We start from the raw sequence: 24,806 nt of genomic DNA, 5'->3' as shown, positions 1-24,806 counted from the left end.
TTTAAGTGAGTGGCAATAAAGGAATAATGATTTAGCTAGGAGGGGAAATCTCCCAGGAATTTGCTTTCCATTACCAAATAAAATATATCAATACCGTCATAGATAGCCTGTTATGAAAAATTATGCATCCGATAATAAATCATACAAGGTCTAAATTCCATGAGATGAGAGGCACTTCATCTGTGAACCTGCTGGAGTCATCTGTTGTGTCCAGTGCTCCCGATGTGGCCTCCTCGACATTGGTGAGGCCTGTCGAAATTGGGGGAGTACCTCCACTACCTCTTCCAAAAGTGGAACTTCCCGGTGGCCCAATGTTTTAATTCTGATTTCCGTTCCTGTTCCGACATGTCGGTCGATGGCCTCCTCCTGTGCCATGAAGAGGTCACCCTCAGGATGGAGGAGCAACTCCTTACATTCTGTCGGAGTAGCCTCCAACCTGCTGCATGAATATCGATTTCTCCTTCCGATAAAAACAAATCCCCCTCTTCTTCTATTCCCCACTCTGGCCTCACAGGCCATCACCTCCCTGCTGCCCCTCCCTTTTCTCTTCTTCCCACGGTCCACTCTCCCCTGATATCAAGTTCCTTCCTCTCCAGCCCTTTATCTTTATCTGGCTTCACCCATCACCTTCTAGCCGGTCCCCCTCCTCCCCTCCCAACCTTTTTATTCTGGCATCTTCTCCCTTCCTTTCCAGTCCCGAAGAAGAGTCTCGGCCAAAATGTCGACTGGGTTTGTTCATTTCCATTGATGTTCCCTGACCTGCCAAGTTCCTCCAGCATTTTGTGTGTGTTGCTTTGGATTTCCAGCACCTGCAGCACCTCTTGCATTAGTGAGGTCCTGATATTTCCCTGTTGTGTTATAAGGAAAAAAAGTGCCTAATGCATCACTTACTGTGCATAATCATGAATCTTGAGCCGAATATCTTGGGCTCCGATAAAATATTCTGCCTTCCTACTAAAGTGAGCATCATTTTAACAAAGGCACAGTCTCTTGTATACATGGTGTAAGATAAAGATTTTATTTGCTTTCCAAAAATTTGACAACATATATATGACAATCATGCCCTTTTATCAATAACACCATTTAGAACTGAACTACGCCATGTAATATATACGTTGAAAACTGTACATTTGATCAATTTAACATTTATAAATCTACAAAACAATACTCTCTTTACTAGACTCATTATATATTGAATGTATTTTATACAAATTAAATACATAGCTGATGCTCAAAGAGTAACACTTTAATTATGTTTTTCGTGTTATGAGTTATTGCAGTGTTAAGGTCTATGATGGAAGAATTATTATTTCTGACAAAACTACATTAAATAAGATGTAGACATTTATACTTTTTTTTTACACATTTGCTATACAACAACATTTTGACAGATATAGTTGTAATAGATTTTTTAAAGCAACCGATATTTAATCAATGCACATATACTTTCTATGCTTTTACTTAGAATACATTATACAATATAGTTAAAATTTCTTTCGTGGATCTGTTTCCCTGTCACAATTGCTTAGCTGCCATAGACACAAGCTGATGTCTGTCTCAAAGTGGAAAACTGTTAGCACTACCTTGATCTGCTGGTACCTGATGCTATGAGATCAATAGTCATTTATCAGCCCCTGGGTTATAAAGTAACTGTTATTCCCAGATCTGAACTGATAAATGTAGCAATGCCATAATATTTTTGCAACTATTTCTAATATTCTAAATGAAATGGAAGGTAATGGTTAGTGAATAAAATGCTTACACAAATATGTAGTTATATTTAAATACCAAACCAACCACAATAGTTTGGCCTCTGACCATAAAGGTTTGAAAGAGTACACGATGATCTATTTAGTTGAAGCCACGTTTCAGAGTTAATGAATGAAATGGTAATATAGTTGTAGATATCTGAGCATACAAGACTGAGGAAAGAATGCTGAACGTTTGCCAGTAGTTTAAAAGCAAGAATCTGGAAAATGGAGGTTACTGATCCACCTTCTAATTCTCTTTTCTCTTCTGAACTTTCGTGACCCGTATCTCATTCTTCCATGTCCACTCACTAACATTCCCTTCCCTATGCATCTTCTCCTCATTCCTAATTTCCTCCAGTCCATCCTCCTCCTTATTCCAGTCTGTATGACTTATGTTGTCAATTACGGATAAATTAGTGCTTCTCATTCTCACAAGAGACGGCAAAAGGAACAGTATTAAAGGTGACTATTTTGAACACTGTAAATTATAAAACTCTATCAACTATATAAAGAATTTCTTTACTTTGATTCTTTCTCCTAATATCAACACTCTGCTTTTTCCCACATGATAAAAGTAGCAAATCTCCACATTGGCGTTTGACAACATTGCTCGACTGAAGCAGAAACTCAAGTGTATGCCCAGACAAACGTCTGAAAAACGGGCAACAGGTACACACAGGATTCCTATCCATTGTCACATTCATCACGGGAATGGAGGGGCTGCAGGTAAAGAGAAGTAGATTCTGGGAAGTATGACTGGACCATTAAAGAGTAAGTGAGGAAATTCTTCAGTTTTATTGCAAAACCATAATTTTGATTAATGATCTTAGTGCTATCGACTTGACTAGACTGAACATGTTGATGTGCATACAGTAATACAGTGATTATAATCACGTCCACATGATCACAAGATCTTAGCCCCATGCAGGACACGAGGAAGCCATGAGGCCCAACATGCTTGTGCTTACTCTTCAGAAGAGAAAACCATGAATTAAAAATGCTAACAGTCTGCCTCTGTTGATGGTTTGCCAAAATTACATTGTTATCAAAACCTGGAATGATTTTTTTTTAGTTAAGAGTTTTACTTGATGTCCAACAACAAAGGTTTATAGCCTTTTTTTTTTAACTATTGGTCATATTTGTGATAGGAGGTAGGTGCACAATAATGTAACTACAGTCCTTGGTCTCGATCAACCATTGTAAGATTTATATTCTGGGCAGTGTTAGTATCGTACACTTAATAAATAATCTACATATATGCTTCATCACTTGGAGAATTGCATTGCTCTGGGGGTTCCGGTCCATTCTCCCGACATTTCATGTCCTCCATTGGTTGAGTCATAAGTCGAAGGCGCTACAAGCATAAGAATAAAAACAGCTTTAAATGCTTGGAATATTGATAACAATGGCCGGGGAGAAGATGTCAAGAACTAACCACAAAACAATATTAACAGTTCTGCTTAATGACACTAGGATGGCCAATTCGTTGCCGCAGGCCACAAGTCATTGTGTATACTTAAAGCAGAGGTTGATAGATTTTTGATAAGCCAGAGCACGAAGGGATATGGGGAGAAGGCGGGAGATTGGATATTAGAGGGAAAATGGATCAGCGATGATGAAATGGTGGAGCCAACTTGATGGGCCAAATGGCCTAATTCTGCTCCTATATCTTATGGTCTTCTGGCCTAATTACAATATGCTTGGAGTAGGTGAGATTGATGTGTTCAGTAAATATACAGTGGAATCTCAGGACCATAGTTTTAACAACTGGAATTCATCTTCTGAGTTGGAAAAGATATGAGAGAGAAACCTCAATTAATACAGTTTAATGTCTGACATCAGGGGATTATTATATAAAAACATACACAATATTTCCAGAAAGATCATCATCCATTTTACATTTACCTCGACACCTTTCAAACCATTATCGGAGGTTTCAATTAGGCTTGTTTAGAGAAATCTCTACTCAATTATCATCAACGTATATCCTGCAGCACCAGGGGTCCCAAAACATTTGACCGCTGCTATAATGTAATTAGAAATGCCTACTATTCCATGCCTAGGCGACATTTTGGGAACTCTGATCACTTGGCTATCTTTTTGCTACCTGCATGCAGGCAGAGGCTGAAGATCAAGGCCCCAGAGATAGGGACAACAAAGGAGGCAGAGGAGAAGATACATAATTGCTTTGAGTTGGTGGACTGAGCTGTGTTCAAGAACTCTGAGGATCTGAATGAATACACCATAGTTGTCACAGACTTTATAAAAATAGTCATAGTTGAGTGTGTCCCACAAAATCATTCTGAATCTTCCCTAACCAGAAACCCTGGATGAACCATGAGATCCACAATCTGCTGAGGGCCAGATCAGTCACTTACAGGTCTGACGACCTAGTAGGATACAAGAGGTCCAAGTACAATCTGCAGAAGGCCATCTCACATGTGAAGTGGAAATTCTGGATCAAACTTGAATCACTGAAGGATGCTCAACAGCTTTGGCAGGGGATGAATGCTATTACCTCTTACAAAGCGAAACCAAGTGCCAAAAAGGCTTTGCTCCCAGATGGGCTCAATGCCTTCTTTGCTCACTTTGGCTATCAGAACTTGGAGGAAACTTGACGAACTCCCAGAGCTCCTGATGACCCTGTGATTTCAGTCTCTGAGGCTGACGTGAGAGCATCCTTCAGGAGGGTGAAACCACGGAAGGGATCTGGACCAGGTGGAGTACCTGACCGAGTACCGAAGAACTGTGCTGACAAACTGGCTGGAGTATTCACCGATATCTTTAACCTTTCGCTTCAGCAGTCCGAAGTAACTACTAGCTTTAAGCAGGCTTCATTAATATCGGTGTTTAAGAAGAACACGGTAAGCTGCCTCAATGACTATGGTCCAGTAGCAGTTATACCCACTGAGATGAAGTGCTTTGAGTGGTTGGTAGGAGGAACTAAACATGGTGCCGGAGGTTTTTGCAGACCTGGGTAACTTCTTTGAATTCATCTGTGAAACTGCTTAAATTTCTGTTCTCATGTCTGTTTCTCCCTTTTCAAGTTGGCGGGGGTCCTGTTGGAGTCCATGATCTACAGCTGTGCTCAAACTGTGTTCTTCACGGATAGTGGATTCTTGCTCTTTGGAACGTGCCGAGTGGCCTGCGCTTCAGTATCTGCAGGAGCGGCTTGGAGGATGTGCAACTTTGGTGCGCGGCCCAGGCTCGCTGATGTCGCCGACTGAAACATCGTGGGAGATCGAAACATCGAGACTGAGGATGCAGCTGTCGGAGGCCCCTGCACTCGTGCGATCGCTTCCTCTTTGTCTCGACGGTGAGGGAGGGTTTGCTGACTCCTGAGTCAGTGCAACTCGAAATAAACAACACTGCAGACTGTAACTTCGAAACAGCGAACTGTTGGTCTTTCCCCTCGCTGTGGCAGGAGCGATATCTCTCTCTCCTTGTTAGTGAGAGAACTTGTTCCAATGTCAAGGTGTTGGAGATAACAGTATTTTGCCGCTTGTGTATAGGAGTGGGAAGGGGGCTTTGGAGTTTTAACGTTTTCTATCATTCACTCTTTGGGATTTTTTTCCCCCTCTGTTTTGTGGATGTCTGTGAAGAGTAAGGATTTCAGGTTGTATGCTGTATACTTTCTCTGACATTAAATTGAAACATCAAACCATTGAACATTGAAGCATATGAACTTCTGCCTGAGGAGCGACTTGATTCCACTCTAATTTTCCTACCTTCACAACAGGCCTACAGCAGATCCGTTTTCATTGGCTCCGCACTCTATCTTGGAGCATCTGGACAGCGAAGGTACATAAATTAGGATGCTCTTCATCAACTCTAACTCAGTACTCAATACTATCATCCCCTCAAAACAAATCAATAAGCTTCAAGACCTTGGCCTCAATAACTTCTTGTGCAATTGGATTCTCAATTTCTTTACTTGCAGATTCCAGTCAGTTCGGGTTGACAACAACATTTCCTCCACAATCACCGTCAACACAGGTGCACACCAAGGCTGTGGGCTTAGCCCCCTGCTCTACTCACTTCATACTAATGAATGTAAGGCTGAGCACAGCTCCAATGTCACATTTAAGTTTGCGGATAACACCACTGTCATTGGCCGAATCAGAGGTGGTGGTAAATCAGCACAGAGGAGGGAGATTGAAATTCTGGTTGAGTGGTGCAACACCAACAACCTCTCACTCAATGTCTCAAGATCAAAGAGCTGATTGGTGACTTCAGGAGGAGGATATTGGAGGCCCATGAACACGTCCTCATCAGGGGATCAGAGACAGAGAGGATCAGTAACTTTCAATTCCTCAGGGTTATCACTCCAGAGGATCTGAAGGTTCAGCATGTAAGCGCCATTACAAAGGAAGCATAGCAGCATCTCTCCATCCTTAGAAGTTTGTGAAGATTCGGCATGACATCTAAAATTTTGACAGACTCCTTTCGATGTGGGGTGGAGAGTATATTGACTGGTTGTATCACAATCTGGTATGAAAACTCCTATGCCCTTCAATGGAAAATTCTACAAAAAGCAGTGGATACTGGCCCAGTCCATCACCGGTAAAGCCTTTCCCACCATTGAGCACATCTAAATGGAGTATTGTTGCAGAAAAGCAATATCCATCAATATCCATGCTCTCTTCTCGCTGCTGTCATCAGGAACAAGATACAGGAGCTTTAGGACCCACGCCACCAGGTTCAGGAACAGTTATTACCCCTCAACCATCAGGTTCTTGAACCAGAGGAGATAACATCACTCAACTTCACTCGCCCCATCAGCAAACTGTTCTCAGTACCTATGGACTCACTTTCAAGGATTCTTCATCTCATTTTCTCAATATTTATTGCTGTTTATTATTATTATTAATGTTTTGTTTTCTTTCTTGTAGTTGCAGAGTTTGTTGTACATTGCACATTGGTTGTGGGGTGTGGCCTTTCATTGATTATTGGAGTTACTGAGTGTGCTCACAAGAAAATGAAACTCAGGGCTGTATATGGTGACATACAGTATAGGCACTTCAATAATAAATTTACTTTGAACTTTGAATATGGTGCAGATGAATTAGCCTTATCTCTGCATCAACCAAGAAGTAACAGTACTTGCACTTATTCTGTCAGGATGTTCGTACATTAACAGTTTTCTGTTGGTCAAAAGTGATTTCCATTTGTATACTGGCACTAAATTAACAGAGTAAATCTTCTGTTGGGAGTAATATGAAGCTAAAGACCATAAGACAAAGGAGCAGAAGTTGCCCATCGAGTCTGCTCCGCCATTTTATCATGAGCTAATCCATTCTCCCCTTTAGTCCCACTCCCCCGCCTTCTCACCATAACCTTTGATGCCCTGGCTACTCAGATACCTATCAATCTCTGACTTAATGACTTGGCCTCCACTGCCGCCCGTGGCAACAAATTCCACAGGTTCACCATCCTCTGGCTAAAAATATTTCTTTGCATCTCTGTTCTGAATGGGCGCCCTTCAATCCTTAAGTCATGCCCTCTCGTACTAGACTCCCCCATCATAGGAAACAACTTTGCCACATCAACTCTGTCTATGCCTTTCAACATTCGAAATGTTTCTATGTCATCCCCCCTCATTCTTCTAAACTCCAAGGAGTACAGTCCAAGAGCGGTCAAACGTTCCTCATATGTTAACCCTCTCATTTCCGGAATCATTCCAGTGAATCTTCTCTGTACCCTCTCCAACGTCAGCACATCCTTTCTTAAATAAGGAGACCAAAAGTGCTCACAGTACTCCAAGTGAGGTCTTACCAGTGCCTTATAGAGTCTCAACATCACATCCCTGCTCCTATACTCTACTCCTCTAGAAATGAATGCCAACACTGCATTCGCCTTCTTCACCACCGACTCAACCTGGAGGTTAACCTTAAAGGCATCCTGTACGAGGACTCCCAAGTCCCGTTGCATCTCAGAACTTTGAATTCTCTCCCCATTTAAATAATAGTCTGCCCGTTTAATTCTTCTACCAAAGTGCATAACCATACACTTTCCAACATTGTATTTCATTTGCCACTTCTTTGCCCATTCTCCCAATCTATCCAAGTCTCTCTGCTGACTCTCTGATTCCTCAACACTACCGGCCACTCCACCTATCTTTGTATCATCAGCAAACTTAGCCACAAAGCCATCTATTCCATAATCCAAATTGTTGATGTACAACATAAAAAGAAGCGGCCCCAACACTGACCCCTGTGGAACACCACTGGTAACCGGCAGCCAACCAGAATAGGATCCCTCTATTCCCATTCTCTGTTTCCTGCCAATCAGCCAACGCTCTATCCACGTATGTAACTTTCCCGTAACTCCATGGGCTCTTATCTTGTTTAGCAGCCTCACGTGCGGCACCTTGTCAAAGGCCTTCTGAAAATCCAAATATACAACATCCACTGCATCCCCCTTGTCTAGACTACTTGTAATTTCCTCAAAAAATTGTAATAGGTTTGTCAGGTAGGATTTTCCTTTAAGGAAACCATGCTGAGTTCTATATGCCTCCAGGCACTCCGTAACCTCATCCTTGACAATCAACTCCAACAACTTCCCAACCTCCGATGTAAAGCTAACAGGTCTATAATTTCCTTTTTGCTTTCTTGCCCCCTTCTTAAATAGCAGAGTGACATTTGCAATCTTCCAGTCCTCCGGAACCATGCCAGAATCTATTGACTTTTGAAAGATCATTGCTAATGCCTCCGCAATCTCCACAGCTACCTCCTTCAGAACACGAGGGTGCATTCCATCCGGTCCGGGAGATTTATCTACCTTTAGACTATTCAGCTTCCTGAAAACTTTCTGTCGTAATTATGACTGCGCACACTTCTCTTCCCTGACATTCTTGAGTGCCTGGTATACTGCTGATGTCTTCCTCAGTGAAGACTGATGCAAAATACTCGTTCAGTTCCTCCACTATCTCCTTATTTCCCATTACAATTTCTCCAGCTTCATTTTCTATCGGTCCTATATCTACTCTCACCTGTCTCTTACTCATTATATACTTGAAAAAGCTCTTTGATATTATTTACTAGCTTCCTTTCATAGATCATCTTTTCCCTCTTAATGACTTTCCTAGTTTCCTTTTGTGGGGTTTTAAAAACTTCCCAATCCTCTGTTTTCCCACTAATTTTTGCTTCCCTGTATGCCCTCTCCTTAGCTTTAACTTTGGCTTTGACTTCTCGTCAGCCACGATTGCATCCTTTTTCCATTCAAAAATGTCCTCTTTTTTGGAATATACCTGTCTTGCACCTTCCTCACTTCTTGCATAAACTCCAGCCACTGCTGCTGTGCCATCTTTCCCACCAGTGTCCCTTTCCAGTCAACTTTGGCCAGTTTCCCTCTCATGCCACTGTAATTTCCTTTACTCCACTGAAATACCAACACATCGGATTTTAGCTTCTCTTTCTCAAATTTCACAGTGAACTCAATCATGTTATGATCACTGCCTCCTAAGGGTTCCTTCACCTCAATCTCTCCAATCATCTCTGGTTCATTACACAATACCCAATCTAGTACAGCCGATCCCCTTTGCTGCCTGCCAATGGAAGTGGAAGCCAGGCATAACAGAGGAAGACCATAAGGCCATATGACTTAGGAGCAGAATTAGGCCATTTGGTGTATTGGGTCTGTTCTGCCATTCAATAATGGTTGATTTATTACCCCTCAAAAACCGATTCTCCCATCTTCTCCCCTGAACCTTACTGAACAAAAACCTATCCAAGTATTGTTCATGAAATTCAATGGATTCTGCAACTCTAATTCTCTGATAACAACATAAAGAATGTGATGCTGGATTTTTGCAATGCATTGCTTGGATTGCTTCCTTAATGCCCTTTAAGTTACAGATTGCAAGCATATTTATCTATTTTTTTAAAAACTGGACCCGAGTTAGAATTGCAGAAGGCAGTGATATAAATTTGTTGAGTGAAATATTTGAAGTGTTGACATGTACCTGTTTCAAAGAGCCCTTTGAAGTGAGAAACATATAACCCATGTAGCCAGGAATCAGTACCATGGATGACAGAGCCATGAACCAACCCACACCTTGGCCCCACTTGGGGAAGACGTAACTCCCCATTGTGAGCGGTTTCATTTGAATTGCACTGAAGAGAAATACACCCTGAAGACAGAAAAAATAAATTCATTCATTTGGTGTTTTATTTAATGGACTTTTCAAAAACGTATTTTCAAATCAGTGAATTACTTCAAGCATAGTTATTAGTAAAATATAAAAAACTATATAAGAAAGATTAAGAACACCTGAGACACCAAAATGAGATGAATAGAGAGCTGATCTGATTTGGACCATAGAACAGCCCCTTCAGCCCACAGGATCTGCACCATACATGATCCTGGATTAAACTACCTGAACAGGATCCACATTGCTGTATATTCATAAATCTGTCTCTTAAATACCACTATCATATCCACTTCCAGCCATTCCGGACATCCACCAGCTCCATTAAAATAAAATTGCTGTGAACATCTCCACTCAACTTTCTGCCCTCACTTCATTTTTCAACCCTGGGGAAAAGATACTGAATGGCTATCCTATCAATTGGGTGATGGAGTGGAGAGGCGTCTCTAGCAAAGTTCTCCTTCCCTCTGATAGCCTGCAGGGCACCCTTGGGCAAGGTGTAGCACCTGCTTACCACCCCCCACCCCACCAATCAGGGTCACATGAAACCATGGGAGCAGGTAGTGGATGGTCGTATGAGCAGCTGGTGCATATCACAAGGTTATATGACCACAGATGCCATGCAGACAAACTCTGAAGAGTATTGATAATGGCTGGAGTCATCCATTTTGTAACGACACTGCCCAGAAGAAGACAATTCTTCCGTAGAAAAATGTGCCAAGAACAATCATGGTCGAAGACCACAATCGCCCACGTCATACGACATAGCACTTAATGATCACAATGATGATGACGACTTTCATAAGATTATAAACGTCTATCAGGTAACTTAAATGAGGAAATTTGTGTTAACATTTTTTAGCTTTTGACATTAAATAATGAAATATTGTGTGCAAAGACTCTCTTTCTTACCCCCACGACAATTGGAGTGAAGAAAGACCAGCAAAGTTTCCACCATAGGCAAGGTTTATGGCCAACCATCTCTTCAATGTTAACAAAGAATCTGTTCACACCTGAAGAAAGGGAAAATCAGTCTTATTCAAGCAATTGTACTAATATGAACCATAATTCTGGGCATGTATACATAATAACATCGAGTATTAATTAACTAACCATTCAATCATTTTATTTAAAATTCTTAGTTAAATCAATGTAACAAAGAAAGGACCAGGTTTTGTGCATGGAATGTAGAACATAATACTTAATTAAAGCCTTGAAAATGCAAAATATCCTGCAACTACAAGTGATAATTTCTGTGTTTCTTTCTCCCCAACTCTACTGGTCTTTGATATGGTCTGAAAATATTTGCTGTACAGATCAACAGATATCTTCTTAATGTTTTCATGAAGTTGTTGCATTAATAATGAATAGCCTGGAGTTGCTGATAGATCCAAGGATAGAATCTGTGAATTGGCTAGGTTAAACAAATATTTCCCTATACAGCCTGACAGTCAAGGATAACATGTTCATTTTGGATTTTGTTTGTTGCTCATCTGCTCAATACATTTACAATAGATTAATATTCTGTTATTAATTTTCCCTAACTAGAGCTCTATTGAATGGTATATTTTGTGTCAGTAATATATTTCTCAGTTGCAAGCAGAAAATATATGGTTCACACTTACAACTGTGACCTTGAAGAGATTTTACTTATCATCTTATTGACGGGGTTTTTCCAGTCACTGCACTGATATTGCTCAGTAATTACTTTCAGTCCTGTTCCAGGCAGATAGAAGAAGCTTCACAGTGACTGTTCCACATATTCCTTTGGATCTATATCAACCTTCCATTAGTTGTGACTGGACTATGCCACATCAATCAACCAATCAATCCATCAATTTATTTTTTGTTGCATCCTTGAGCTTTGTGCAACAGATCAAAGAGAAAATGTATCTACAGTATATCCATTTCATACTTCACTAAGATGAAAAAGTGCAAACAATTTTTCCTCCTTCCATCTTGGAATCTTCTATTGTGTACTGGTGAAAATGACCCTTCCTGAAAATTTTTTAACAAGCAACATAAAGGGAGACTGTTGGATAATCTAACATAACTCTTTTTTTAAAATCATGTTTGTGTGATACTTTTGGATGATCTTCTGAAAAAAAACCAGCACAACAGCAGAATCTTTTGCAATGAACTAAGTAACAGGAATATTACATAAATTTAACATGCAGGGGTTTTGATATCATGTTAAAATACTTGGGATGAAGAAAATAATTCGGGGTGAATACTGGGATTGTCTTTATAAAATGAGATATATCGCAAAGTATGAATGTGCTAAAGTAGAAAGTAAGTGTTTGATCAGATATGTGGACAAAACATTTAATTGTACACTCAGAGGCTATTTCATTAGGTACACCTGCACTCCTGCTCATTAATGCAAATATCTAATCAGCCAATCATGTAGCAGCAACTCAATGCATAAAAGCATGCAGACATGGTCAAAGGGTTCAGTTGTTGTTCAAACCAAATATCAGAATGAGGAAGAAATGTGATCTAAGTGACTTTGGCTGTCGAATGATTGCTGGTACCAGATGGGGTGGCTTGCGTATTTCAGAAACTGCTGAGCTCTTGAGGTTTTCATGCACACTCATCTCTAGAGTTTACAGAGAATGGGGTGAAAAACAAAAAGAAAAAACACCCAGTGAGCCGCAGTTCTGTGGGAGAAGACAGCTTATTAATGAGAGAGGTCAGTGGAGAATTGCCAGACTGGTTCAAGCTGACAGAGAGGTGGCAGTAACTCAAATAACCATGTGCTACAGAAGAGCACCTCTGAATGCACAACATGTTAAACCTTGAAGTGTTACTGCTCCAGAAGACCATGGAGAAGTTTCAATGCCCACTTAATTAAGTACAGGATGTACCCAATAAACTGGCTACTGAGTGTCTATTCAATTGATTTCTTGTTATTAATTTAATGATTCTTTGAGTTTGAATGAATGAAAAATAATTCTCTCTAAACACTGCCAGATGTACGTAACTCCAGGGAACTATCAGGGTTTCTTATTTACTGTCCTGGCAGCTGTGAATTTGCTTCATTGTCGTTCCTAAGGACGCCTTAACCACGCATGGCCAAGTGGTTAAGGCATTCGTCTAGTGATTTGAAGGTCGCTAGTTTGAGCCTTGGCTGAGGCAGCTTGTGTGTCCTTGAGCAAGGCACTTAACCACACATTGCTCTGTGACGACACCGGTGCCAAGCTGTAAGGGTCCTAACACCCTTCTCTTGGACAACATCGGTGGCATGGAGAGGGGAGACTTGCAGCATGGGCAACTGCTGGTCTTCCATACAACCTTGCCCTGGCCTGCACCCTGGAAACCTTCCAAGGCGCAAATCCATGGTCTCATGAGACTAACGGATGCCTATAATTCCTAACGAACAAAGGTATTGGCAGCCTCTTCATCAGTATTGATTTTCAGTTTGTTCATTTAGACATTTTTAGTTCCAGGCTCAGTAAATCTTCTTCATTTGAAGTTGCTATTTGCCTTTCTTTTGCCAATTTTCTGGCTAATTATTGTATTCCCAGCAAAAATTTTTCTTTCTTCCAATCTTCTTCCTTTGAATTCAAATATTCATGTAAGCAAGTCTATCCTGTCATCATCTGGTAAATATGTTGTTCTTTTTTTTAAATTCTTCAAACGTTATGTTTTCAGTCGCACTTCCCATATTTATTGCTTCTTTCTGTCAACTGTTCTGTACTCTTCCAAAGAAACACTAACCTTTCATATAGAACTACAAACAATTGATTGGAAACTTTACACTGTTCCCATTACCATACACTACTTTATCCTGGACTGAACACTGTGACGTTTGATAGCTCTGATATGAAAGCTCAGTAGTTGTGTTAGGAGAGTTGAATAGTAATAGATGGAGGATGAAGGATTAGTTTAGTTTGTCAAGTTAAAGAACAAGAATTGTTCATAAATTTCTTTTGGGGATGCTTCCTCCTTTTGTCCTGACTTGGGCATGGACAAGAACGCTCATGGAAACTTATGTCTTGTGAAAATAAACGCATTATTTATTTATTGAGATACAGTGAGGAATGGACCCTTCCGGTCTTTCAAGCCCCGTTGTCCAGAAATTCCCCAATTTAACCCTAGTCTAATCATTGGACAAATTACAATGACCAATTAATCTACCAATTGGTAGGTCTTTGGACAGGGGGAGGAAACCGTAGCACCTGGAGGAAACCCACGTGTCCTGGCGAGGATGTACAAACTCCTTATGGGCAGTGGTAGGAATTGAACCCAGGTCACAGGTACTGTAAGGTGTTGTGCTAACCACTATACTACCATGCTGTCCCTTTAGACGAACAATAAGGGCTGATATAACATAGAGAAAAAATCTTTCAGGCATACTGCAAACTTAAAATAGAGCATAAATATTGTTCCAGAAGGTAGGACAGTTGCATGTACCGTGCTCTAGTGGACATTACTGAAATACTTTAAAAATAATTGTAATAGAACTCCTCATTTACAGTATAAAATAATGGAAGTCATATTAGACAACAAAATAACTAATAATTTTGCCAGTATATTTAATCCAAATATTAAATGATATTTTCTATGAATATTAGCCTTGAGTTATAATCATGTTAAAATACCATTACTAGGTTATTAGTTACACAGTGTGATATCCAGTTAGCAACAGCAGAATTACAGTGTTTCTGGACATACTGAGCTCAGTAACCATGGATAACTACATATTAAGTTGATTTTATACTTAACAATATTCATGCTGAATTCCTGCTTCCATTATTTTATTGGAAGTGACAACCTTCTTAATGTAAACATGTTAATAATTCTGAAGTAGGTTGTTCAAGCCCTGAATTCAGTGCCATATTAATGCTGGTCTATATTTTATTTCCATTGAGTTTGTTTTTCTTTTCCTGATACTTTTGCTCAATAGAAATCAATCAAATGTAATCTTAAGCACTCCCAATTTGTGGGAAAAATTGCCATCAGTATTCCTCCAAAATGTCCTCTTGTTTCAATACTATACCATCGTCTTCTTGATTTGTCAGATAAATGGTTTATCTTGCATTTATCACAGACGCTAAATAATTTAAGATACTTAGCTTGGATCAGCTTTGATCTTGGTAAACTTCAGGAAATGTAGAGTAACACATGCAAACTGCTTGAGGAACTCAGCAAATCAGGCAGCATCTTTAGAGGGATAAACTTGACAAAGATTCTCAAGCCAAAACATCCACTGTTTATTACCCTCCATAGGTGCTGCCTGACTTTCCAAGTTCCTCCAGCACTTTGGATGTGTTGCTCAAGATTTCCAGCATTTGCAGAATCTCTTGTGTTTAAGGAAATGTAAACAGTTTCCTCGTTATTGAACTTTTTAAACCTGTTTTCACACCGGTGTAGAAATGCAAAATACAACAGATGCTGGAAATCTCAATCAAGATCATTAATGTACCAGAAATACTCAGCAGGCCTATCAGCATTTGGAGAAAGAGGAACATGTCGACAACCTTTCATCAGAACTGTTTGAGAAAAGGCAAGTTTTAAAGTGCATAGGTAATATACTTCTCCAAAAGTTTGGTTCCAAATCTGAGTGCAAAATTCCAGATTGAATCTGGTTGTTCTTCATATATCCATCGCATCTCCTGCGCAGTTTTAGTTTACAAACACTTCAGAATAAAGGCAAACACAGCAAAGAAGGGTCTCAGCCCAAACCGTCGACTGTTTACTCTTTTCCATAGATGCTGCCTGGCCTGCTGAGTTCCTCCAGCATTTTGTGTATGTTACTTTGGATTTCCAGTATCGGCAGGTTTTCTCATGTTTGTGACAGCTGTGTTTTTGGTGTCTTTTTGATTACTGTTTACAACTGTTAACAAATTGTAAAAAGGACCACTTTAATTCTTATGTTCACTTACAGCTGCTGGACTTCCACAATTAAGAAAACATTTCATTTTTCTCTTAGGTCTAAGTTACATGATGTTGCAATAACTTGGATTGTCATTGCTCTGCAAATTCACTTTGTCTCTCCCCATTGCTGTATAATTCCCTTCTCGCTTTCACACACCTGGTATCCTACAAGGAATTTCAAGATCATCATAATGAAAAAATGGCTGCAAGGCTACAAATTCCCCAAGGAAGCTAATGATTACACAGCAGGTAGTTCCAGATTACTCTGAAATCAGCGTAACCCCATCTCAGTGTGAGATTACATTCAGATTACAACAGAATCAATATAAAGAGGCTTTGCTTTATACTGATTCATTCTGGATTCACACTGATGCTAAAAACTGGATTTATGAAGTTTGTAAAGGAACACAGAATGATTAAAATCACTCCGTCACATTTTTTGATCAAGATTTCACAGCAATTCCTTGTACCCGCTCAAATGTGAGACTGACCCCTGGATGATTCCAACACTTCTATATTGATGAACTTCTAAAACCTCATCTCTATGAATGGCAGCAGTGGAGATACGTCTCTACCAAAGGAGATGGAAGGTACTCCTTCCCTCTGCTAGTCTGCAGGTTATCCTTGCTTAGCCACCCGATCAGGGCTATGTGAAGCCACCGGAGCAGGTGGTGGACGGTCGTATGAGCAGCTGGTGCATATCACAAGTCCTGTTTATGAGTCCACTGACCCCAGTCAGACATCTCTGAAGAGTATTGGTAATACATTTTTGTGGAAAAATTTGTCAAGAACAATCACGGTCATGGACAGACCATGACCGCCCATGTCATACGACATGGTACATAACAATCGAGCTACATCTCATAACATGATCAAGGCAGAAATCTGAAATATGTAAAAAATGTAGCAAGCTTCTAGGCACAGAATTGAAATGATTATATGTTTATTGGGATACAGCGCCTAATAGGCCCTTCTGGTTCTTTGAGACCTCCTGCCCAGTAATCCCCTGATTTAATCCTAGCCTAATCATGGGACAATTTACAATGACCAATTAACCTACCAACCAGTACATCTTTGGACTGTGAGAGGAAACAGGAGCACCTGAAGGAAACCCACGTGGTAATGAGGAGAATGTACAAACTCCTTACAGGCAGCATTGAGGTATATACATTTGGTTCTAGATCTGTCCAGAGCTTTAAAAAAAATCTTGCCTATTGCATAAGGGCTTTGTCAAAAACTTATAGGAAGATGCTTTACTTTTGTATTCTTTCAATGAGATGGATCATCAGTCTGCTATAGTGGGTGACAGCGATTTACTACCTGCTCCTGCATCTCATCCAATTTTAACTAATAGATGTATGTCTAAACCAGGTTGCTGTGCACCCACTCCCTGACCTCTAATCAACAATAATCTGGTTACATTGTTAAAGGCATTAATTTAAAATGAGATTTTTGTTGTGAATGTTTTGTTTCAACCAGCATATTGCTTTGCTTTGCCGGCTGCTCAGAGAGATTGATGGAAACTAATAGGCAGAGATGGATTTGCTGAATTTTGCCTTACTCTTGGCTTTCTTAAGGTGAGGAAATATCATTCATACTGAGATGTTGAGTTGAGATATTATGCTTTATACTTTATACTTTATTGTCACCAAACAGTTGGTACTAGAACTTATGAATCTTATGAATCTTATGCTTATGAATCTTTCTCATGTATCTTTACATTAATATCTCCATGTATTAATTTTTTACCTATGCTCAGTCCATTTATTTGTTTCCCAAAAACATAAATCTTCTCAAGCACATTGCAGATGCATTTCCACTTGCTTAGCTTGTATTATTCAATTCTTCACACTTTGATGCAGATTTCCCCTTTGGAAATTTTAATCCATTTCGCAATCCTCAATGAAGTTACTCGAGGGACCATTGATTTCAGATTGCAACCTTAATTTCCAGCCTCTGGGAGACTGTAAAGCCAGCTTTTGTTTTTGTTTGGTGAAAGTTGATATCATAGAAGCTGCAACAACTTTGTCAATGTTGTCAAAGCTCAAGATTTTGAAGTCAATCAGTAACTAGTATTCGCGTTTGTAAGATCCCATGGGTTTTATGTCCTCCAGCTTCACACAGGCTTTCCTCTGCACGTTTCATAAGTAAGAGGAGAATTACACAATTTCAATTCAATTGATTGATTAGGTAGCCAGAATCTTTGGAAATTGTTGGACTGATGGATAAATGGTTCCTTAAGGTTGCTAAAGCCAGGGGTGTTAGTGGGGATGAGCTTCCACTACCTATTAAATGCTCTCAATGGCATAAGTCACAAATAGTCTCTGAAAATCAAATGCATCTCCTGGCCCTTATGTGTGCCTTAGCTACTAAGCCCAGTGGAACCATTTCTACTGACAGGATAAAGGGCAAAGGTGGGTTATTGGTGCCTTAAAACCAGTCGCTTTGGGCAAAAGGGGTTCGTCAGTTGTGGCTGACAGCTCATCCAGGAGAGGGAAGACTCTGATCTCAAACCTCCACGGCCTTTTGGCTATACCCACTCATGGGGAGTAAATCCTGAAGGAAAATCCAGAGCTGTAGTCCCTAAGGTAGTCCTATGTTGGGTTCAACGCTGACTGGCAGCTCCTGCAACGCCACTGGTGCCAAACTGTATTGGTTTCTGTCAATCCTTTGGATTCATCAGCTGCACGGAGAAGGGGAGCCTGTTGCATGGGCACCAGCTTTCTTTCCATACTGTATTGCCCAGGCTTGTGTACTGGCTCGTGTATCATGTAGACAGTTGGAATGCAACACCCACGGACCAATGGAGAGCCTCATGTGAAATAAACAGATTGTATAATTTTTCCCCATTCATTGTCAGCGTATTCTCCTTTGGATATCATCGACCTTTGTAAAAGTTTTAACTATAGTATCAATACCACTTGATTAGCATCACATGACAGAATCCTGCGATCCGTAGTGTTCTATGTGACTTTGAGTTCAATGTGCCAACCCGCGTAGTAATGTATCCCACTGAAGAACCCAGTATCACAGTCCCAGTATTTATCTTGCTGGTCTTCTCAGTCATCTTCATTGACATCTGCTTTCTGTTAAGTATAACCAGGTTTTGATACACCTGTGACATCATTGCTATCATGTAACTTTAACATTTGTTTGGACAGTGCCACCAATTGTATTGACTTTGTCAATGCATAGTGGATATTACCTGGTTTCATGCTGAATTTCTGTGATCAATATACAGTATATCTTCTACCCTTTAGTTACCGTTACTATCCATTTTTTGACATTGTTGCCATTGCTTATTAGTGGTAAGTCATTTCATTTAGATACACACCTCATCAAAAGTCTTATCAAATGAAAACATGATTAAGAATCTTCTCTTAACTGAATCCACTCAGTTTGAGAAATCTATCAGATTACCGCTGATAGTAGTCTGGTAATTTGCATAATGGCTTGTTATATTTACACTGCCTGCCACTATAAAACCAAGAATCACACACATGAAAGAGTCCTTCCCACTTTCTGCACTGCTCTTTTCGAATTTCATTTGACAGAGGTATACAAAATTAGGAAGGGTAAATGCAAGCAGACTTTTTTTTCCACTGAAGTTGGGTGGGACTATAACCCGAGGTCATGGGTTAAGGGTGAAAGGTGAAAAGTTTAAGTGGAACATGAGGGTAAACTTCTTCACTCAGAGGGTTGTGAGAGCGTGAAATGAGTTGCCAGAGCAAATGGTATATGTGAGCTCGATTTCAACATTCAAGATAAGTTTAGATAGGTACATATAGTAGACAGTAGGACTATGGTCCCCATGCAGGTCAGTGGGCGTAGGCAGCTTAAATGGGTTGGCATGGACTAGATGGGCTGAAGGGCCTGTTTCTGTGCTGTACTTCTGTATGACTCCCCAAATCTAAGTGTCAAAATTTCACTTAATATTTGGAACAATACCTCTCCTGAAATATTTAAATATAGATTTTCATGTGATACGGGGTGGGGGGTAGTAGATTTGGAGGTTAGGCCATGTTTTAATTGGATCACATAACTGTTTCAGCTCCCGGAACACTTGGATGGCAAGAAATAAACAGATTACTAACATGTTTCATCTACATGCTCATTGCACAAAGCCAAGTCAATATTGTTGCGGGACACGTTTGCTCCTCAGTTTTAAACTGGAGTATAGCCATGCCCCAGAAAATAACAACAAAAGGGCTTAAAAGTAATACCTCACTTAAAGAGTTCAAGAGTGAGTACCTCACATATAACATATACTCATTGACGTGATCTTGTAGTCAATCTATTGCTGACAATATTAACTCGGGCCGATGCATAGAAATTTGGACTGGAATTGTAGGGTTAAGCTTCGATGGCAAGAGTTAGTTTTGCTTGCAAGTGTATTATTGCTACAAAATGGTATTCAAGAATGCTTTTCCTCAACTTTTGTATCTTTTGCCTTTTCACAAACCTGGTTTTTGTGTGGTATTGCAAGCAGAGAGTTAGAGGTTTGATCCAACACCCACCATGCTGCTTCGAATTGGTTTGGAGAAGTGTAACATGGTCTCTGTTTCCATCTTTTCTAGCTTTTCTTTTCTCTTCAGGGGGATTTCCAGTCTGTTTTTAACTGACAAGCCAAAAGGGTTTGCCCCAGATTTCCCTTTTGTCACACTCAATATTAATTTCTCCCTTTCTTTCCTTCCAATATGACCATTACTTTTCCATTTTGTAATTTAAAGCCTGAATTCAACTTTTGAAATAAATAAATAGTCAGGTAGTTGTGTAACCCAATTTTAATTATTTATTTACTTTGGCAAGACAACACTCCAGAGAATGGTCCTTCGCTAGCTCCCTCTACTGTCATCGGGAGGGACATCCAGGAGACTGTGGTCTCACACTACCAGGTTCAGGAACAGTTATTACCCTTCAACCAGACACCTGAACCAACATGGATAATTACATGCATCTCAATGCTGAACTCATTTAACAACTTTTGGACTCACTTACATGGATACTACAAATCAACGTTCTGAGTATTATCTATCTATCTATTTATTTATTTTTGTATTTGCAATTAGTCTCTTTTACACATTGCTTTTGTCAGTCCTTTTTGTGTGCAGTTTTTCATTTATTGCATTGTATTTCTTTGTTCTACTGTGAATGCCTGCAAGAAAATGAATCAAATTTCAAGGTACATTTATTGTCAAAGTATGTATGCAGTATCCTCCTCTAAGATTCGTCTAAGGGCAGTACATGGTGACATATAAGTACTTCGATAATAAATTTACTTTGAATTTTCTTTCTGTCCATTCTTCTCTCCCTCCCAATCTTTCTTTTAATTTGGAATTCAGGTAACTATCTCTGGCAATGGCTATTCAACAATTGCTCTGGCAGTCAGAACTGTAGCAATTTTCCGACTGCCAGGGTTGAAAGCTTTCGAGTGAAATGACATTGCTCATCTCCTACAACTCCAGTTGAGTTATAGTACAAGCATGGGGAATAGACATCACAGGAAGTCGCAGGCTTTGTGAGAGCTGACAATTGAATGGTGTTGAAAGTGGCAAAGGAAACGTTCCAGATACTTGTTAGCATTCAACAGGAATTCTGCAGGTGCTGGAAATTCAAGCAACACACATCAAAGTTGCTGATGAACGCAGCAGGCTAGGCAGCATCTCTAGGAAGAGGTACAGTCAACATTTCAGGCCGAGACCCTTCGAAGGGTCTCGGCCTGAAACTTCGACTGTACCTCTTCCTAGAGATGCTGCCTGGCCTGCTGCATTCACCAGCAACTTTGATGTGTGTTACTTGTTAGCATTCTTATGTTTAAAACTTCATTTTGTGCATACGCTTTTGGGATGGGGATAAAATCAGTATATGAAGTTGGTCCATTGCTTTGTGTATTGATAATAAGTGAAATTGATGTTTGGTTGTCCTTTTTTTTAGCAAAATAGATTTAATCTAATTATAATTTTTGAATATGTTGAGTCTGATTTGCATTTTGACATGCAATTTTAAATTTCTTAATATCTGCAAATATTTTCAGAAATATAGTCAATAATCATTTGCCATCATTTTAGAATTCCCATTGAGAGATTCCCAATTTTCAAAGCATTCATGGATGGATAATATCATTAGATAGGAAACATTGTTCGATCTGTTCTTTTTCTGCTGCGAATTCAGCATCAAGGCAGATATTTCCTCAGTTGAATGATTGATGTTATGGTACTCTGAACAGAAGGTAACAGTTAGGCAAGTAGTCTCAATGCATGTTACTTCCCATTTTGTATAGCAACAGCAGTAAATAGAAGTGTTGTCGTTTATTGTTATGGTGCATGTCACCAACTAATTTGTGAATTAAATTAATCTATTTATTGAGATACAGTTTAGATAGGCCCTTCCACACTTCGAGCCACACTGCCTGGCAATCCCCGATTTAACCCTAGCCTAACCAGGGGACAATTTACAACCAGTACGACCAACTGGTTTGTCTTTGGACTGTAGACCACACGGTCACAGGGAGAACGTACAAATTCCTTACAGGCAGCTCTTAACTGTGGCTCAGCTATTGAAACATTAGAGATTGGAGCACAGCCAATTACACGATGTTCTGATCAGTTAAGATGATCACCCTTTCCCACTGTGCAGGTCCATCCCTCCCCAGAAACAGGACAGGAGATGTCTGACTGAGGTTCGTAAGAAAATGAGTGCAGAATGAATTATATTTTTAAAAAGTCAATGCAATGGTCACAGTTCAATCTTTCAGTGTGACTGTGCATGTAATCTCCAAGGATAAAACATTGTTAAATCACTGCTGGAAAAAAGTCTGAAATGCTGGTTGCTTTAAGAAAAATGCCATTTACACACCCAGCACTTAATTATAAACTCCATATCTTCCATAGTTCTGTAGTTTGACCTCATTCTCATTAATTTTAACATTGACCAGATACAATCTTTCTGAATTGCTTACTACAATATCGCACCTACAGTAATGTGATAATGAGGAAATTATCTGTTATCCTGTGTCCTGTCTATATCCTAACTTAATCTAATCTTTTGATTTGACAAATTTATGTGTCAACCCTCTTTAATAAATCCAACTGAGAAAAGGAAAACAAGTGACCCAGCATTGGTATCTTTAATAATGATATTCAGATATGTTAGGTCTGGGCAAAATGATGATTCTGAGCCAACATTTAAACCAACAGCTGCCTATTTTCAGTGATACTCCAAAAGGAAGTTATGATTGCTGTGTTGGGTGCCCTTAGCAAACAAGCATTGGAGCTAATCGTGTACTTTACCCACCCATGTTGATCAAGGCAACATCCATCATTGAGGACCCCCACCACCCAGGACATTCCCCCTTCTCATTGCTACCATCAGGGAGGAGATATAGGAGCCTGAAGACCCACACTCAATCTTTTAGGAGCAGATTCTTCCCCTCCACCTTCAGATTTCTGAACAGTCCATGATCCCATGGACACTACGTCACTATTTTTAATAATATTTCTTATTGTAACGTGTAGTGTATTTTATGCATTGCACTGTACTGCTGCTGAGAAGCAACAAAATTCTTCACATATTTCAGGGATAATAAACTAGATTCTGATTTTGATTCCTCCTTTTTAGTGTTAATCAGCTGCTAGCGTAGTCGTAACGAAACAGTGAACTGGCTCTATCTGGTCTGTGGTTGTATTGTGATGGGAGGGAACACCAGCCCACTTGTTCTGCTTTGACAGTGCTGTGTGTTATGTTCATTGTTTCTTATTCTGTATCTGAGGAGTGTTCCAAAAAAAGGATGTGTCAACATAATTGCTGCTCAACTAAAGTGTAACATGGTCTGCAATTTTGCCTTTACACGGAACAATCTTCATATCAGCCAACCAACTCACACTGAACAGTAAATACATAAGAAATGCATGCTGATTTTGATCTAAACGTTTGAGTTTTGCATAAACACCTGGCTTAACTGTTAAACGGTTTGAATAAATTGCATCTAATGGATTAGGTATCGACAAGCAATGATAACCTATTTAGTACAACTTCTATGTAATCACAGAAATAAATGATTGCTGGAAAATTGCAAAGAATATACTCTGATGTTAAACCTAGACAAGTTATATTTGTTAATATTCTCTCCTTATCGGGTGACATGGGATCCTACAACCTGAAATATCTGATATTTAATTGAATCTAATTTCCAGTTCTGAAGTAAAGCCAGTTGCCTGGGCAAACGATGATTCTCAAAAGGTTCTATTTATGCTCTGCAGAATATATGTGAGTGAAGCCATCAGTGATGTGAGCTGATATCAAACTATTGTGCAAAATTGATGTTTTTTTCTCTCTTTAAGTTATGCAGTTGAGCTGCGTGGCAAGACACTAATCTTGCTTAAAATGTTTAAGAGAATGTTTCATCTTTAACTTTATGCCTTTTGGAGATCAGTTCATCTTCTACTCACTTAACTATTCACAGTAACAGTAATTTTGACCAGGGGTGCCCAAATGTTTGCATGCCACTGTATGTGAGTAAAACAATCAGTGATTTGACCTGATATCGAACTATTGTGTAAGATTGATGATTTTTTCTCTCTTTAAGTTATGGAGTTGAGCTACTTGGCAAGACAAAATATTGTGGCTTTGCAATGAATATATTTAAAGAAAAGGACATTAATGCCTGTTATATGGGTTCAAAAGACTTGTAGCAGAAATGTTTCATGGCATAAAATCAACAAAAGATTTACTGTTAATAATTCTTACCATAGCACCAAGATATTGAGACGGTCTCAAAGAAAACAAGAAAGAGCAAAGACATTCCACTCGCAGAGTAGTAGTCAAAAAGCTTAAAGACATACAGACCACCCTAGGGAAAAAAAAATACATTGCTTAGATATAATTTTTAATACATAACACCTTAGTATGTCTTAGTTATTGGTTGTATTCTAACTGCATGCTCAATCCTTAGTTACTCTAAATATAAATGAGAAGACCTGACAATTGTTGAATTAATTTTGATTCACTAGTTTAAAACAAAATTGCAT

General features: G+C 39.6%; 1 protein-coding gene across 1 annotated transcript in view; it reads right to left on the bottom strand.

Annotated features, from left to right (window-relative positions):
- Nucleotides 1-3,000: 3,000 nt before the first annotated feature.
- slc6a1b (solute carrier family 6 member 1b) overlaps nucleotides 3,001-24,806 on the bottom strand; it is a 46,482-nt gene continuing 24,676 nt past the window's right edge. Inside the window, exons 11-14 of the mRNA XM_072280096.1 lie at nucleotides 24,526-24,628; nucleotides 10,813-10,913; nucleotides 9,715-9,882; nucleotides 3,001-3,105 (exon numbers count right to left, since the gene is read on the bottom strand). Of these exons, the coding sequence (XP_072136197.1) occupies nucleotides 3,001-3,105; nucleotides 9,715-9,882; nucleotides 10,813-10,913; nucleotides 24,526-24,628 (477 nt within the window). The remainder of the gene's footprint in view (nucleotides 3,106-9,714; nucleotides 9,883-10,812; nucleotides 10,914-24,525; nucleotides 24,629-24,806) is intronic.

This window comes from Mobula birostris, chromosome 16, assembly GCF_030028105.1.
Source record: "Mobula birostris isolate sMobBir1 chromosome 16, sMobBir1.hap1, whole genome shotgun sequence".
NCBI classification, from domain to species: Eukaryota; Metazoa; Chordata; class Chondrichthyes; order Myliobatiformes; family Myliobatidae; genus Mobula; species Mobula birostris.
This window is presented reverse-complemented; position numbering and strand designations above follow the sequence as displayed.